The 15,513-nt window shown below is 43.4% G+C and overlaps 2 protein-coding genes across 4 annotated transcripts in view; one reads left to right on the top strand and one right to left on the bottom strand.

The window, feature by feature from the left end:
- ENOPH1 (enolase-phosphatase 1) overlaps positions 1-9,131 on the bottom strand; it is a 36,459-nt gene extending 27,328 nt beyond the window's left edge. Inside the window, exon 1 of the mRNA XM_052642076.1 lies at positions 8,839-9,131. Coding sequence (XP_052498036.1) covers positions 8,839-8,922 — 84 coding nt within the window. The 5' untranslated portion in view covers positions 8,923-9,131. The remainder of the gene's footprint in view (positions 1-8,838) is intronic.
- A 793-nt stretch (positions 9,132-9,924) lies between these two features.
- HNRNPDL (heterogeneous nuclear ribonucleoprotein D like) lies at positions 9,925-15,131 on the top strand. Of its 3 annotated transcripts, XR_008199583.1 has the most exons (9): positions 9,937-10,512; positions 11,309-11,477; positions 11,574-11,735; positions 12,202-12,333; positions 12,482-12,596; positions 13,125-13,295; positions 13,595-13,686; positions 14,059-14,163; positions 14,872-15,131. XR_008199583.1 is itself a non-coding variant. In XM_052641614.1 (8 exons), exons 1-7 carry the CDS (start codon positions 10,079-10,081, stop codon positions 13,663-13,665), a joined length of 1,254 nt encoding a protein of 417 aa, XP_052497574.1. In that variant the 5' UTR covers positions 9,939-10,078; the 3' UTR covers positions 13,666-13,686; positions 14,872-15,131. The 3 variants fall into 3 exon arrangements, 2 of the variants coding, with proteins under 2 accessions (XP_052497575.1, XP_052497574.1); XM_052641614.1 differs by lacking the exon at positions 14,059-14,163 and having other exon boundaries at positions 9,939-10,512; XM_052641615.1 differs by lacking the exons at positions 13,125-13,295; positions 14,059-14,163 and having other exon boundaries at positions 9,925-10,512.
- Positions 15,132-15,513: the final 382 nt, after the last annotated feature.

The following is a 15,513-nucleotide window of genomic DNA, read 5'->3' as shown; positions in this document are numbered from 1 at the left end:
AAGATTGAAGGCGGGAGAAGGGGACGACAGAGGATGAGATGGCTGGATGCCATCTCCGACTCAGTGGACATGAGTTTGGGTAAACTCCAGGAGTTGGTGATGGACAGGGAGGCCTGGTGTGCTGCAGTCCATGGGGTCGCAAAGAGTTGGACATGACTGAGCCACTGAACTGAACTAATGGAAGCTCACCTTCTTGTATCCAGGGATCAAAGATTTTTGTATCTATCTCATTCAATCTTCTTCTCTACCTTGTGAGCATGACAGATCCTACTCCCCCCATTCTTGGAGATGAAAAAGCCTGAATCTCTAGATTGAAGGAATCTAGGCAAAGTGACACAATTACAGCATCAATAGAAACAAACATCAGAAAAGCATACAAATGAGAGTGAGTGAGTGAAGTCGCTCAGTCGTGTCCGACTCTTTGCAACCCCGTGGACTGTAGAAAACCCACCAGGCTCCTCCATCCATGGGATTCTCTAGGCAAGAATACTGGAGTGGGTTGCCATTTCCTTCTCCAGGGGATCTTCCCGACCCAGGGATCAAACCCAGGTCTCCCACATTGCAGGCAGATGCTTTAACCTCTGAGCCACCAGGGAAACCCATACAAACAAGATTCCATTGTTAAATTGAATCAATATCTTTATCATTTTGATTTTCAATGAAATGAGTATCTGCTACTTCAAAAAAATTCTACTGATAGGATCAAAGATTTTTCTGCTTAATTCAGATTTTCTAATGCAGAAGATTAAGTTTGAGACATCTTTTCTCTTGGTCTTATTCAAAATACTGCCAAAAACTCTGTACTCTAAGGTAAAACTCCAGCTCCCACATATTGTCTTTACCAACTTCCACACCACCACAGTCCTTAAACAGAATCTTAAAAAAAAAAAAAAAAAAGTATAATATCAGTGGCAGTCCAGTGGTCTGGACTCAGTGTTTCCAATGCAAGTAGTGCAAGTTCTATCCCTGGTTGGGGAACTAAGATCCCAAATGCCACACAGCAACTAAGCACACGCAGCAATTAAGACCTGATGCAACCAAATAAGTAAATAAATATTTAAGAAAAAAATAAAAGAAAATTGCTTTGGACTTCCCTGGTGGTCCAAGGGCTAAGACTTCACACCCGCCCTGCTGCAAGCCCAGGTTTGATCCCGGGTCAGGGAACTGGATCCTGCATGCCACAACTAAGACCCAACACAGGCAAACACATAAATAACAATAAAAAACACTCCAAGCTTCCACTGCAGGGGCCGCAGGTTCAATCCCTGGTTGGGGAAGTTCCACAAACAACAACAAAAAAGAAAGTTATTATTACAGTTCAGTTTCTGGAAGACAATTTGCAAAAGCTGGGGAAGTGGCCACTTGCTTATTGCTTTGTTATTTGCCAGTTTATTTCATTATCTTGCTCTCTTTTGTCAATTTACTTGACTTCTGAGAGGTTTTGGTTCTGTTAATGATGACAGACCTCCTTTAATTCACCTACACTATCTTGGTGTACTCTGTCACCTCCAATGAGCCATTAGGAAAGAGGGATGCTAACAGATCTTGGTTTCGGGATACAGCCTAACTACTCAGAGTTCAGTCCATGGACCAACAGCATCAACATCACACAGAAACCTGTTCAAATCTCAACTTCCATTCCATATTATTCAGCCACTAAAAAAAAAAAAGAATGAAATCTTGCCATCTGTGATAACACAGATGGACCTAGAGGGTATTACGCTAAGTGAAATAAGGCAAAGACAAATACTGTCTGATTTCACATATCTAAAAAACAAAACAAACGAAGGAACGTAACAAAACGGAACAGACTCATAGACAGAATAAACAGGCGGTTGCCAGAAGGGAGAAATCTGGAGAAATTAATGAAATAGGTGAGTGAGATTAAGAGGTACCAACTCCCAATTACAAAATAAATGGGGATGAGATGTACAACATGAGGAACATAACCATTTATACTACAGTATGTTTGTATGGTGACAGATGTTAACCAGACATATCATGATGATCATTTTATAATGTACAAAAATACTGAATCACTATGACACCTGTAACTAACATAGTACTGTAGGTCAATTATACTTCCACTGAAAGCACTACGGGATTTCACTGGCAGTCCAGTGGTTAAGACTCCATCCTCCCAATGCAGGGGGTACAGGTTCGATCCCTGGTCAGGAAACTAAGATGCCTGGCCAGAAAAAGAAAACAAACAAACATGTATACACTGGAAGGAAATGCACCAAAATGCAAATAACACTTATCTCTGGTGGGAAGGGGGCCAGTGTGAATTATGCGTGATTGTCAATTTTTACTTTATGCTTTTATGTATTTCTGTTTTCAATGAACATGTACTGCTTGTAAAATTAGAAAACAACAAATGTCACTAAAAATGAAAAAAAAAGTACCATTCCACATCTTCTGAATCAGAAACTACATTTTAGCCAGATCTCTGGATTATTTGTCTATACATTCAAGTCTGAGAAGCACAGATATAAAGGGCCACTGGCAAGGGTACTCACCACGAACCACTTAATATACTCTCTAGGAACAAATATTCTAATCAGATTCATACTTTCAGTTAAATAGAAGGTTCTTAATTATTCAGTTCAGTTCAGTTCAGTCGCTCAGTCATGTCTGACTCTTTGCGACCCCATGAACCGCAGCACGCCAGGTCTCCCTGTCCATCACCATCTCCCGGAGTTCACTCAGACTCACGTCCATCGAGTCCCTTAATTATTACAAAGGCTTTACCTTCAAGCACTAAGTCTTGAAGTCTTCCTAAGGCATAAATGAAAAACATACCCCACAACTGCCACTCATCCACTACTCTCTGACAAGGTTTGTTGATAGTGAATGAAATACTGATGGAAATATATTTATTTATTTTATACAGGGGGCTAAATATTCATTCCTTGCTTCCCAGGTAGCTCAGTAGTCAAGCATTTGCCTGCCAAGGCAGGAGATGCAGGAGACTTGGGTTCGATCCCTGGGTCAGGAAGATCCCCTGAGGAGGAAATGGTAACACACTTCAGTATTCTCGCCTGGAAAATCCCATGGGCAGAGGAGACTGGCAGGCTATAGTCCACACACAGGGTCAAAAAGAGTCGGACATGACTGAGTGAGCACAATCCTTAAGCACAAATATTCATTAAATGTTCACATCAGCCTTATGAGGTTGCTATCCCCATAGTACAGGACATTGTACAGGACATCTGTACCCAGACTCAGAAGACAGTAACTTGCCATAAATCATTCAGGGAGCCAGAAGCTAAGCCACACGTGCAGTCACCAAGCTCATCCTGATAACTACTACACTCTGTCCAGACAATCCCTGTTATTTAAAGATACTATATTTACATATTCTACCTACTAAAATTTATTCATAACCTCCAAATCATGATCCACTGAACTTTCCCACTTTTCTGACAACAGGTACATACATGAGCAGAAGAGCAAAACTTGTGAAAAACCAGTTGCACACATTCCCACTATGAGGTGATGCTTTGCCTTACGTCACCTCTCATATTTTAAACAAGCACCCTTTTCAGAGTGTGTTTGCCACTACGTTTTCACATTTTGTGCTTTTTGTTGCTGACTGCCCACAAAGTGCTCAAGCGCTGTCTAGTGTTCCTAAGGCAAGAAGACTACCTCCCGGACAAAGCACATGTGGTTAGGGAAGCTCCAGCAAAGCCTAGGTTACAGCGCCATTGGCAGCGAGCTCAGTGTTACGGAGTCAACGATATGTATTAAGTAAGACAAACAGAAACACACAAAACAAGGTTACCTAGCCATCAGCTGCCACCAGAGGCTCACAGGAACCGCTCCCTTCATCTTCTCCACGGACAATGTTTCAGTATTTGCTGAAGTGTTGTTTGCAGTGACTTCACAGATCATAACTGCCCCAACTGTTGTTACAAGTACTAATTTGACGTGTAATGACAGGAAAAGCACCAAATTATAGAGCATTTTCAGAAACAAGAGATCATCTTCCCCAACTCAAAAACAATACTTGAAGGTTCCTGACAGGATAACCACAGGACTGGTAATGGTGTTATTTCGCAGCTTACAGACTAAAATCATTGGAATAACACAATGCAAAAAGTCAGAAAAATGAGTATTACATCACCACGGACAAAGACCTGTGGCTGCTCCATGGGGTGCAGGCAAGATGATTCAAAGGGATAAGGGAAGAAAATACAAACCCATTCATTTATACTCATTTAAACCTCATCTTTAAATTCTAATTTACTTTATAACTTAATAACAGTACACAATAAATTCTATTGGTTATGCCTGCCCCAACTCTACTGATGCTGTGTGTGTAGTCACTCAGTCATATCTGACTCTCTGTGACCTTTTAGACTGTAGCCCGTCAAGCTCCTTTGTCCATGGGATTCTCCATGCAAGAACACTGGAGTGGGTTGCCATGCCCTTCTCCAGGACATCTTCCCAACCCAGGAGTTGAACCTGTGTTTCTTGTGTCTCCTACACTGCAGGCGGATTTGTCACCCATTGAGCCATCGGGAAAGCCCGCTGATGGTTTATATAACCAAAAAATGCTGAGTGATCACCACCATAGAGGATCAAAGTCAGTGCTTGAAAAGAAAAGAACCTCCAGAGGCACACATTCTGCAGTGAGGGGCAGGACTGATGGCTTTGAGGACTCAGATGCACTGGGAACCATTGAAGGAAAGCTGGGTTCTACTGCTGCTCTGCCCCCAACAAGTTGTGATGACCCTCACAAAGACATGCCTCTAGGCATTCATTGATTCATATGAGAAATTAATTAGCTGGTTGTGACACTGACTAGATGGCCCAAACTAGGAACCCTTCTCGCTCCAGAAATTTGACCATTCTGACTCGAAGAAAATAAGATATATTAGCAGTTAAGTAAAATCACTGTTTATTATTGTCTGTAGCCTAAGGGTTAAAGGCATGCCCTGACAGAGCAACAGGCTGCTCACAGAACACATTTCCAGACTGGGAAGATTCTATGGAATCCTGTAAGATATCTAGGAGTTAGTGCATCTTATAAAGTTATAAGTTGCATCATAGACACCTTCAACTTTAACTACTCAGCAAGGGGAAAAAGAGAGAGAAAGGGAAAAAATAAATAAAACCAGTGCTGCTAACCTGTCTGCCCTTCCACTCACAGAACGTATTCTGTTCCCTGAGACAGTCTCAGTTCCCCAGTGTCTCTGACAGCATGAATGGTTCAGTGTGAGCCTAGTGTTTGACACAATATGTTTTTCATCTACGTCACCTAATCCCAAACCAACTCCTTCCTCCAGTGCTCAAGAGAAGCAGCAGCAATGTTTCACCTCTGAAGGAAAAATGGCTGCATGTGATTTACAGAAAGATGGAATCAGTCTCCAGAGAGGACTGGCTTCCTAAGGGTATTTCAAAGGCATTTATTTTTTAAACCTTTTCTTTAACAATGCTGTGATAGTTTTAGGTGGACAGCAAAGGGACCCAGCCATATATACACCTGTATCCATTCTCCCCCAAGCTCCCCTCCCACCCAGGCTGTCACATAACATTGAGCAGAGTTCCCTGTGCTATACAGTAGGTCCTTGTTGGTTATCCATTTTAATTACAGCAGTGTGTACACATCATCCCAAACTCCCTAACTATCCCTTCCTCCCCTCTCCCCATCTCCCCAGCCCGAAACTGTTTGTTCTCTAAGTCTGTGAGTCTCTTTCTGTTTTGTAAGTTCATTTGTATCATTTCTTAAATTCCACATACAAGGAATGTCATACGATACCCTTCTGATTTACTTCACTTAGTATGACAATCTCTACAGCAATTTTTGACAATACTCAATTTTCATAGTGTATACTGATGGCAGAACCAAACCCCCAAATAAAGTATAGTTACTCTGTTCCAAGGGTGTACTCCTAAACCTATCACCAAGAGGTGGTGTAAACTAAAATTCGCCACCATATGCTTTTATGGTATTTCTTACTGATTAAAGTGCTCTCGTGTCAGCTGTGTCATTTAACACCCACAAGACCAGGCAAAGAAGACTGAACAAGCACTGTGGGTCTGTCCCATTTCAGAGATGGAGCGCAATAATGGAAAGATTAAGAGGTGCTGTGTCAAGACAATTTGGTTTCAAATCCCAGGCATACCGTTGAATTTTTCAGAGCCTGTTTCCTATTAGTAATATGCAAACAGTGCACACAACCTGACTTGTAGTCAAGTATACCAGTTGCATCTCAATGTTTCCTTTCATCTTTTCCACACTAAAGCCCAAAGTAGAACCGAGGTCCAAGGATATAATTTAGCATCTCTTTAAAGGGTATTCAAAAGATACAGACACTGTGTTAAAGGATTTCTTGGTTCAAATAAATTTGTGAAATGCTAGTCTCTTGAAGGTTCACAAAGCATTATGTGTGCAAGTGTGTGTATGATATAAAGGATGTGAGAAGGTGTGCAATAAAGAAACCTGGTTAAATACGCACAGACCATTTTCTCAAAATGCATTTAGTAATCTTTTTCTGTGTAGTTACAATAAACATCCACAAAGACCTAATGTTCTTCTGAACATACTCTCAGAAACACTGGTTTTGATCATTTAATGCATAGCAAATAGACAATAATGATGGGGCTTTATTATTCACAGAAAAACATCCTGACACACACATACTCCTAAATGCTCTCAGAGGGTTGGGAGTGAGGTTTAGAACATGAACACATTTTACCAAAATTCCCCAGATTATTCTTGATATGAATTACATAATAAATTTTAAGATGAATTATATATTGCAGATATTAAATTTATTTTTATGTTATGACATTTATGAAGAAATACTGGCAGGAACATATGAATGATACTCACTCACTGTACTGAGAAACAAGATCAGCAACTGATCTCAAACATAACAGATTCAGTCTGATGATACAGGACTATGAATCTGTTTGCAGTACCATCTTCATAGAATACATGCTTCCAAAATGTTTATTAGCATACTTTAAAATCACTCTGCCATTATTAAACATTAGTTTTGAAATTATAGCCATCCATGACTCATGTATTTGAGATAGATCAGATGATTACCATTCTAGTCTAACTTTTGGAGAAGGCAATGGCACCCCACTCCAGTATTCTTGCCTGGAAAAACCCATGGATGGAGGAGCCTGGTAGGCTACAGTCCATGGGGTGGCTAAGAGTCGGACATGACTGAGCGACTTTATTTTACTTAAATAGACAATTATAGTAGTTAACATGAATAAAATAATAACTGATTATAGACAAAGCCTAAGAAATTATCCTTAAAACAAGATCCTTGAGGGATTTTTTTGCAGTCTGGTCTCAAACGCAAAAAAAAAATCTATTTAGACCATTAAGGCATTTTTATTCTCAGAAAGATCTCAGAATAAGTCTGTCATAAACAAAGATTCCAAGAAGTGGCTCAGCTCATCTTGCAGAAGACACAGTGGATTTAAAAAGGAGAGAGAGATGTATTATTTTTTGCTATAAAATTGATTTGCATGAGGTATCTTCTCCCTAAATAGATTTTCCAAGAATGGTACATATGCCATATTACTACTTGTCATCATTTCTGGTTTTCTGATATCAGTGGAAAGCAAGACTGTGACTTGTAAATTATGAACCATAAAAATGCAGAATCCTTTTTTTCTTTGAAAACTACAAGAAAGCAGTTATTTTGTCACAATCAACAAGAGAAAGAAAAGTCGACTCAGTTATCAACATTTGGGCAATTCCGAATATTTCTGCAGAAAGCGTCACGTGTACTTAAAAACTTGGAAAAAAACCCTAGATTTCTTAAGACACTTCACTGGATGTCAAGGTACTGTGATCCTTCTAAAGAATTTGTAAGTGGTTGTTACAGTGGAGACCTAAAAGTGTACAACAATTTTATTTTATAACCTAGATCAAGAAAAACATTCTTCACAGGTAACTTTACAAATTTTTTTAAATTAAAACTAAGACTTTCAGTTTGCTGGAAGACAGGTTTTCCCTACTTTGTAAACGGTATCTCAATTATTGCACACAAGCACTTCTATGAGAACTTTTATCTTAAACCTCTAAAAGTCAAATTAAACAGAAGACTAGGCCTGAGAGATCCTTTTTAAAATTATATTAATATCTGATATTTAATCATCCTGACAAATACAACATATATAAAAAAGGAACCTGCTCTAATGTAAAGTTTTAAGTTTGTGAACTAGTTGTAGACAACTTGGTTAGCACTGCTATCCTAGACAACTTTGGGTAAGAACTTTGTCTCCTTTTTAAAAAAAAGGAAAATGGACGGAATCTAGACCGTTGCTAACCTAGTCCAGGAACATTCAGTGAGAGGCTCGGCCACGAACAGCAAGAGTGTGAAAAGGCGAAGAATAACCATTACTGCCTAAGACACCAAGGCTACCTGAAAAGTCATCCTGACACTTCAGTCTTTCCATTTTGCGAGACTGGAAGCCTCAGGGACTACTAGATCGCGGCCGCCGACTCCCCAGGTCCACACTGGCACGAGGCTGTCACCTGGGCGACGGGGCGCACACCTGCCCCGCGGGCGGCGCCCACCTCTCTTCACCTCGCCGCCGCGGACCTGCCCTCCTCCGCCCTTCTTCACCACCACCTCCGTCCCTTCCCACCCACCTGCAAAAAACCGAGGGCAGGGATGGGGCAAGGTGAAGATGAGGAGAAAAAGCATCCAGCAATCCGCCGCAGACTACCTCCTCCCACCCCAGAGTCGGAGCAAAGCCACACCGTCTCTCCCACTCCTCGTGTCTCTAGTGCAAGGTCTGCGATACTTTCAACATTTTTGGTTTAAAGCGTAAGTAACTTCCCCGCTCCCTTCCGCCCCTCACCTTCACGAAAGCAATCGGGGTTGTGGTACCTTCGATATCTAACAGGATCACAGTGACTTCGGCGGGCACCGAAAGCACGACCATTTCCCCACCCCACCGACTGCTACCAAGAGAATCGGCCTACTGGTAGAGAGGGCGGAGGGCGGCGCCGGCAGCGCCCCCAGCAAAGGGCTGGGCTTCTGGTGGCCCTGAAAAAGGGTCCCGGAGCGGATAACCGCAGCGCGGCCTGACGCACGAGACGGAGAGGACTGGTCAGCGCCTCCGGACGTAGAGAAATCCGCAGCCCAAGGACCCTGAACTCGCCAGCTGCCCGGGGCGGGAGGCCCAGACCACGTGGGCAGAAAGAGAGGGCGGTCCTCACGAGGTTCCGAGGGGGCGGGGCGAGGCACGGTGCCGACGTCGATTGGCCGCTAGAGGGCCTCGAACCCGATCCGTCAAAATGGGGCCTCGCGTGGGCGGGAACAAAGAAGCGAACGCGGGAGACGGGTGCGCGGGCGCGCGCTCTCCGCAGACTGGTTGAGCGAGCGGGAGAGGCTCGGGGCACGTGCAGACGGGAGCCCCGCGAGTGGCGCGCCGGGGATGTGAGTGCCCCTTGCCCTCTATGGCACCTAGCCCCCTCCCTCCCCGCCCACTGCTTCGGCTTTGGCATTTTTTACAGTAATCCGACCGGGTCCGAGCCCCTCCTCCCGTTCCTCAGCCACCGAAAGAGGCCGTTCAGGTCCCGGTCAGCTCGACAGCGTCGGCCGATCGGCTAGCGCGAGGCCCGCCGCGCCCCCCTCGGCCCGCGCGCCTGGGGCGGCAGCGGAAGAGGCGTCCGCGCCGCGCGGCCGCCCGGAGAGGCCGCCGCGCGCCCGCTTCCTGTTCGGCTGGTTCCAGCCAGCTCGAGGACAAAACACGCGTGCGCGCGGCGGGCAGACGGCCGGCGCGCTCGCCGCCTCAGCCGCCGGCGCCGGGCGCAGTCCGCCTTTTTCCGGAGCGGCGCGGCTACGGTGCTAATCGATAGCAGCAGCTCTGCGCTGGGGGAACCGAGGGCGGAAAAAGGCGGGGTTGACGGCTCTTGGCTGGGAGTGGGCTGGACCGGACGCCAGAGACAAAAGGCTCTCAAGGCAAGAGGGACTGTGGCGTTGCTCGGGATTCTGACCCCAGGACTTCTCGCCCCGTCGTCGTTTCTCTTCTGACGCGTCTCCCTTCCCAAGCCCGCGTCCCCTCACTCGCGACCTCGCTTCTCAGGAGGGCCGCGATGGAGGTCCCGCCCCGACTCTCCCATGTGCCGCCGCCATTGTTCCCCTCCGCTCCCGCTACTTTAGCCTCCCGCAGCCTCTCCCATTGGCGGCCGCGGCAGCTCGCCCCGCTCCTCCCTTCGCTCGCTCCCAGCTCCGCCCGGCAGGGGGCGCGCCGGGCCCAGCGCCACGTCACCGCCCAGCAGCCCTCCCGATTGGCGGGCGGGGCGGCTATAAAGGGAGGGCGCAGGCGGCGCCCGGATCTCTTCCGCCGCCATTTTAAATCCAGCTCCATACAACGCTCCGCCGCCGCTGCTGCCGCGACTCGATCTGCGCGCCAGCACCTTCCGGCCGACCACTCCGCCGCTATGGAAGACATGAACGAGTACAGCAACATAGAGGAATTCGCAGAGGGATCCAAGATCAACGCGAGCAAGAACCAGCAGGATGACGGGTACCGCACGCTTCTCGCCTCTCCCCTCCTTTCCCCTCCCCCAGCGCGCCGCACGCGCCCTTCGTCCCTCGGGAGCCGCGCGCTACCCTCCCCCCTCACCGCCCCCATTCTTGCCCCGAGTTGATTCTCCTGCGTGTCCGCCGGGCCCCACTAGATCGGAGGGAAGAGGAAAGTAGGAGACGGACGGGGGGACTGGAGAGCCCCGCGGAAGGTGGGGGAAGGGCAGCGGGTTTGGAGGCGGAGGGCGGCGGCGTCCGGGGCCAGAGTGCGCAGGCGCCGCGTGGGGCCTGAGGGGGCGGGGCCGGGCCGGCCGCACCGCACGCTGCAGCTGCCGCCGCCTCTTCACTGTGTCTGTTAGGGCTCCGGGCAGTTTTTCTGGGGAGGGTGTAGGGGGACCCTTGGTTTGGGAACCTGTACGCGACTGGTGCCCAGATCTCCAGTATGCGTGATGATGAGTTGTTCAGGTGGAACGTTGACTTGACAGCTGAGTAGACGGTGAACCTGAGTAGTGGGCGTTCAGTTTAGAAAGTTGTATTTTACTAGTTCGGAACGGTTTTTTAACGTGTTTGGTTGGCTTCGCTTAAACTTTGCCTGATGCAGTGTGGAGAGCAAAGATTTGGATAAGTGACCTTGATGGAATTTGGGGCTTTTTGTGGTCTTTGGTCCCTGTGTGTTTGTAAACAGGTGAAATTACTTGTACATGGATATGAATTTCCCTGCGCTTATAGTTTGTAGTAAACGTAACTTTAACCGTTTTAGCTACTGCTGTTTGTAAATAAACAACTTTTATTTCTAGTAAAATGTTTATTGGAGGCTTGAGCTGGGATACAAGCAAGAAAGATCTAACTGAATATTTGTCTCGATTTGGGGAAGTTGTGGACTGCACGATTAAAACAGATCCTGTTACTGGAAGATCACGAGGATTTGGATTTGTGCTTTTCAAGGATGCTGCTAGTGTTGATAAGGTATGAACCTGTGTGCATCGTGCTTTTTGTGTGCGTTTTGCAAGTCGTTCGGAGGGTTGATTGTATGTTGTCAGATCATATAAATCTGTCTTCTAGGTTTTGGAACTGAAAGAACACAAACTGGATGGCAAATTGATAGACCCTAAAAGGGCTAAAGCTTTAAAAGGGAAGGAACCCCCAAAAAAGGTTTTCGTGGGTGGATTGAGCCCAGATACTTCGGAGGAACAAATTAAAGAATATTTTGGAGCCTTTGGAGAGGTGCGCTGTGCTTTTGTTTATGTGTATTCTCATTCGATACATTTATATAATGTTTTGTCCCTGGCCCAGTTCTTACAGAAAAAAGAGTTCGGTCAGGGTGGAATTAAATCATTGCTCAAGTCCCTCCCTTATCACTGCTTTATGTGTTAAAATGGAAACTAGTATCTAAATTAATGGAAATTAATAGCTAATTTATTTCAGCAAAAAGGTGGATGCTTTGGTGTGATCAGGGTTGGAGTGGCATCTGTGGGGTACAAGAGGCTGTTGAGGTTTTCCTCTCCCCTCTAAATAAACGCTTTGTAGATAAGCCAGGTTACTCTAGTTTGATGTTGATAATGAAACAGTTTATACAGAAGTCAATTCATAAGAGTAACATACTTTGTTGAAGCTTGTGAGTGTCATTCTAAAATATTTTGGTAGCTTTTTACCTTTACTGGGTGATCTTGAGTGTGCATCTTGATTTCAGATTGAAAATATTGAACTTCCTATGGATACAAAAACAAATGAAAGAAGAGGATTTTGCTTTATTACATATACAGACGAGGAGCCAGTAAAGAAATTGTTAGAAAGCAGATACCATCAAATTGGTTCTGGGAAGGTAAAGCCATTTGGATTCTATTCAGTGAACAGTGGGGTGGGTTTCTTTGTTTTAAGGGAATTTCATAACCTGTTTTGAGAAGGAAAAAAATGACTTGACATTAGAACAGTGGTAACAGTTTTGTCTTCTTTTTACCTTTTGTTTATAGTGTGAAATCAAAGTTGCACAACCTAAAGAGGTATATAGACAGCAACAGCAACAACAAAAGGGAGGAAGAGGTGCTGCAGCTGGTGGGCGAGGTGGTACTAGGGGTCGAGGCCGAGGTGAGACCTAATTCTAGGAAAATGAGGCAATGGTTTACGCTATCAACTGCTAAATATGAATAAGCCCATTGGAGAGTAAAGCCAAATTTAAACTGTTAGAGCATGCTCATTTTAGTCCATGGGTTTTTGTTTTACTGGTTTCACTTCTTCAAACAATAGCCACTCTGACAGTGTCAGTACTGATGGGAAAATAGTCCCATTGAATGTAATAAGATTACATGATACACCTTGGCATGACAGGTTTTCTGTGGCAGGAATGCTTGTTCTAAACATGCTTGCTGTCTCCTTGAATTTTTTTATCCCCCAGTAGATTTAGGAAGCCTGATACTGGCACAGTTGGACTTTATATACACACACACCCCTTTTTTTTTTTTTAATAACTGTAGTGACATTTTCTTGACCAGATAGCACTATAAATGTCCATTCTTCCTTTTTAAGATTTGCAGGGTGAGGGACAGGAATGCATCATTTTATTTTAGGATTGGGGGTCAGAAGTTGTTTCCTAACAATCATTGTGCATTGTTTCAGGTCAGGGCCAAAACTGGAACCAAGGATTTAATAACTATTATGATCAAGGATATGGAAATTACAATAGTGCCTATGGTGGTGATCAAAACTATAGTGGCTATGGCGGCTATGATTATACTGGGTATAACTATGGGAACTATGGATATGGACAGGGATATGCAGACTACAGTGGTAAGAATATTTATTTAACTTCATAAACCAATGGTATTATGATTCACCTCAATTCTGAGATTGTATTATAGAAGTGTTTAGAGTTAAATTTTTGAGATGTAATAGTCACGGGGTTATACTGACTTAGTGACTGGTTATTATGAGCATTCTAGAATGTGGTATGTGCCTAATTTATGGTAACTTAAAATGTCTTAATTCTACTATTTGGCATGCAGAACTTTGCATATCTAATAGCTTTTAAATATATAGCAAAACCATATCATTAAAAGCTAAGTGTAATTTTTTGTCTTTCCACATAGGCCAACAGAGCACTTACGGCAAGGCATCCCGAGGGGGTGGCAATCACCAAAACAATTACCAGCCGTATTAAAGGGGACACTGCAGAAAACAGGTGTGTATCAGAGTTCAAGAAACCAGTGGAAATGTCTAATTTAATTTAAAGATCAATAGACAAATGAAAATGAGTAAAAACAAAATACCACGTAGCGTGTTTTTACTAAATTGTTAAATTTTTACTTGCTTGATGAGCCTGTTTTGCCTAAAATGTCTATAGATCTTTAACTTTAAAGTTTTATCTCACTTTCTTTAGTAATAACAGAAAAACTTAAGAGTTTTTCTGTTTGCTTTGTGTACCAGGTGGTCTAGAGGAATAATTAAACTTTTTAGAACTATTAACAGGTAAAGTACTGAAATGGGTACAACTTAAGGAAAACAAGAATGTTGTCTTCTAACTCTGACATTATACCTTGTTTGTACCCGCCAGCGGGAACTTCATTGCAGGCCGTGTGTCACCCTGACCACGTCTATCTCTGGGGGTCGCACGTTGCGGGCAGAGCGCAAGGCATACACCAGAAAACGCTGTCCTGTGGTATGGTCTCTTCCAACTTCATGTACCAGCGTAAAGATTAAAGTGGAAAACTTCAGACTTTGGCTTCTTTTTTAATCTTTTTGAAGATTAAGTGTCTAAACTTAACTTAAATGGTTTTTTACAGGAGTTAAAGTACATAAATGCCTTTTTACAGCTTAATCATTTTGGTCTTCTGTTTAGTGTTGTATTTCAATTGTGGAGCCTCATTTTAAGTGTTCATTCTTTAAGATTTAATGCTTGCTTTTTCTTTTTATAGCTAATAGTGAAATCTACAAACCAAAACAAGAACTTTAAAATCTGGGATTTAAATTAAAGATCATATGCACATAGCAATTTGTTGCCTTGAAATACAAGCGTGTTAGAAATTCGTGTTTGTAATAGAATTTTACATGGCTTACTAGAGACACTTCTAGTAAACCTTGCATCTAGCACAGTTCAATCTGTGAATATGAAAAGATTGTGTTCCCTGATGTTTTAAGTAAATTTTAATATTTTTAAGTAATTTTAATATGGTATCATATGGGAACTTCAGAGTGAGATGATGATGATTATAATTACCCAAACTGCATTTTGCCAATGAATTTGCATGTGATCTTTAATTATTGAAGAAAAGAATAAAGTGAGAACTTAAAACAATTCATGAAAGTGGACCTTAGAAGGCTTGCCGGAGTTGCACAAGTCTAATTGCTATTTTGTTTTTGTTTTTAGGAAGAGATTGCTAAAGTAACCATCTTGCAGGAGGACATTGAAGATTGGTCTTCTGTTGATCTAAGATGATTATTTTGTAAAAGACTTTCTAGTGTACAAGACACAATTTGTGTCCAACTGTATATAGCCGCCAATTAGTTCTCTTTGTTTTTACTTTGTCTTTTGCTATCTGTGTTATGACTGTGGATTTGTGTTTATACAGACTTTATTTGTATGATTACATGTTAAACCTCAAATAAATGCTTCCTTATGTGATTGTTTTTCTGCGTCAGGTACTAAATAGCTCTGTAAAAGTGTAATTTTAAATCAGCAATAATTAACGCACAGTTTATTTTGTAGGGAGTCTTGCTCCATAGGAAGAGAGAACTGGTCCTTTGTGAATAGCCAGCTACAGTGTCTGCTCTGCTCCCCTTGTTTGTTAGATGCATTCTGTGCTCTTAAAGACTTCGTTTTCCTCTCTAACCGAGGCTTCCATCATAACCTTTAATGTTGTTTCCTTTCTGCCTATCTGGAGACATTGTCATGAAAGTTTCTGTGGCATAGTTATACTGTTGTGATTAGTGGGAGCTTTCTAGTAGACCATGAGTCTTTGGTTATATTTTGGAAAGTAAATTTTTAATGGCACAAAGCATGCTGGTAGCT

Source organism: Budorcas taxicolor, chromosome 6, assembly GCF_023091745.1.
Source record: "Budorcas taxicolor isolate Tak-1 chromosome 6, Takin1.1, whole genome shotgun sequence".
Taxonomy (NCBI): domain Eukaryota; kingdom Metazoa; phylum Chordata; class Mammalia; order Artiodactyla; family Bovidae; genus Budorcas; species Budorcas taxicolor.
The sequence above is the reverse complement of the archived record's forward strand: the minus strand, read 5'-3'. Positions and strand labels throughout refer to the sequence as shown.